This window comes from Microtus ochrogaster, unplaced genomic scaffold (genome assembly GCF_000317375.1).
Source record: "Microtus ochrogaster isolate Prairie Vole_2 unplaced genomic scaffold, MicOch1.0 UNK100, whole genome shotgun sequence".
Classification (NCBI taxonomy): Eukaryota; Metazoa; Chordata; class Mammalia; order Rodentia; family Cricetidae; genus Microtus; species Microtus ochrogaster.
Genome location: NW_004949198.1, coordinates 1,104,741 through 1,105,893, shown reverse-complemented (window position 1 = coordinate 1,105,893; position 1,153 = coordinate 1,104,741). Strand labels below are relative to the sequence as shown.

Below are 1,153 nucleotides of genomic sequence, written 5' to 3'. Positions count from 1 at the left end.
CAGGGAACCCTGATTGCTCTTCGAGCTGATGAGGGAGGGGGACTTGATTGGGGTAGGGGGAGGGAAATGGGAGGCGGCGGGGAGGAGGCAGAAATCTCTAATAAATAAATAAATTTTAAAAAAAGAACAAGAAAAAAAAGAAAATAAATGCTACCTTCAGTGAACAGTTCTTGCAAGAAAGGGCATCCTATAAAAGTGCAAGATTCCATTTACAAAATCAGGAGGGTTGAGTTGGTCTTGCATGCAACCCAGAGCTTTTGCTTATTCTTAGAGCAACCTTGGGAAGTGCTTATCACCCCTGGCTGTCTCCCTAGAATTTGTCTTCACTCCTTGAGCCCACTGAAGCAATGGTCATTCCTTGGATTCTGCTTTTCATGTTCTGATACTGCTTTCTCAGAGGCACAAGGTAATTTTTTCGACTTGATCAGAAGAAAATAAGGTGCAATCTAGACCTGTGCTGTTCTATTGAAAGGAACCTAGTATGTGATAGTTCTGGGAGTTCATGGATGAAGCTATGAACACATTAACTCTGTAATCTAAGCTGAATGCATGCCTACGAACTTGCCTAGTGAAACGTATGTAATCCTGCTCTTTTCACTATAGGTCGTAGCTGGGATGAACTACTACTTGAAAATAAAGTTAGGACGAACCACATGTGCCAAAGTCCAGTCTGTTGATCTGGATGATTGCCCCTTCAATGAACAGCCAGATCAGCAGGAGGTATGCACATGGACTAAAACCTGCAGGAGTTATCCTGCAGGCAGGGATGTGTGCAAACTTGTAGGTTTATGAGTGCACATGCATCTGGGATGGTTTTTGTGCAGTTCTGTACGTATATGGCTAAAGAAAGGTGTGTATGTGTATTTTCTGTAAGCATGGTTCATGAAGAGGTGTGTCTGGATGATATGATGTCAGTTTATGATGATACAAATACATGCTGCTGCCCAGTTGTAGAGGAGTGAGTATATTTGGCCATACTTTTAATTCCTTTGCTTAGTGAATTTTCCCTGGGAATTGGAGTGTTACCTCTTTTAGGAATGCTGCCTGCCAAAATGATGGAGTCAGCTTCAGGGATAGTTTCTGAAGAGGAGGAACTTCACTCAGTCCCAGTCTGAGCCCCCTGCTGAGATGATACCACAGGGACTAAGGCCCT

General features: G+C 43.3%; 1 protein-coding gene across 1 annotated transcript in view; it reads left to right on the top strand.

Moving 5' to 3' along the window:
• LOC106144442 (cystatin 10-like) overlaps positions 1-1,153 on the top strand; it is a 9,093-nt gene that overhangs the window by 1,550 nt on the left and 6,390 nt on the right. Inside the window, exon 2 of the mRNA XM_013355176.1 lies at positions 604-720. Within this exon, the coding sequence (XP_013210630.1) occupies positions 604-720 (117 nt within the window). The remainder of the gene's footprint in view (positions 1-603; positions 721-1,153) is intronic.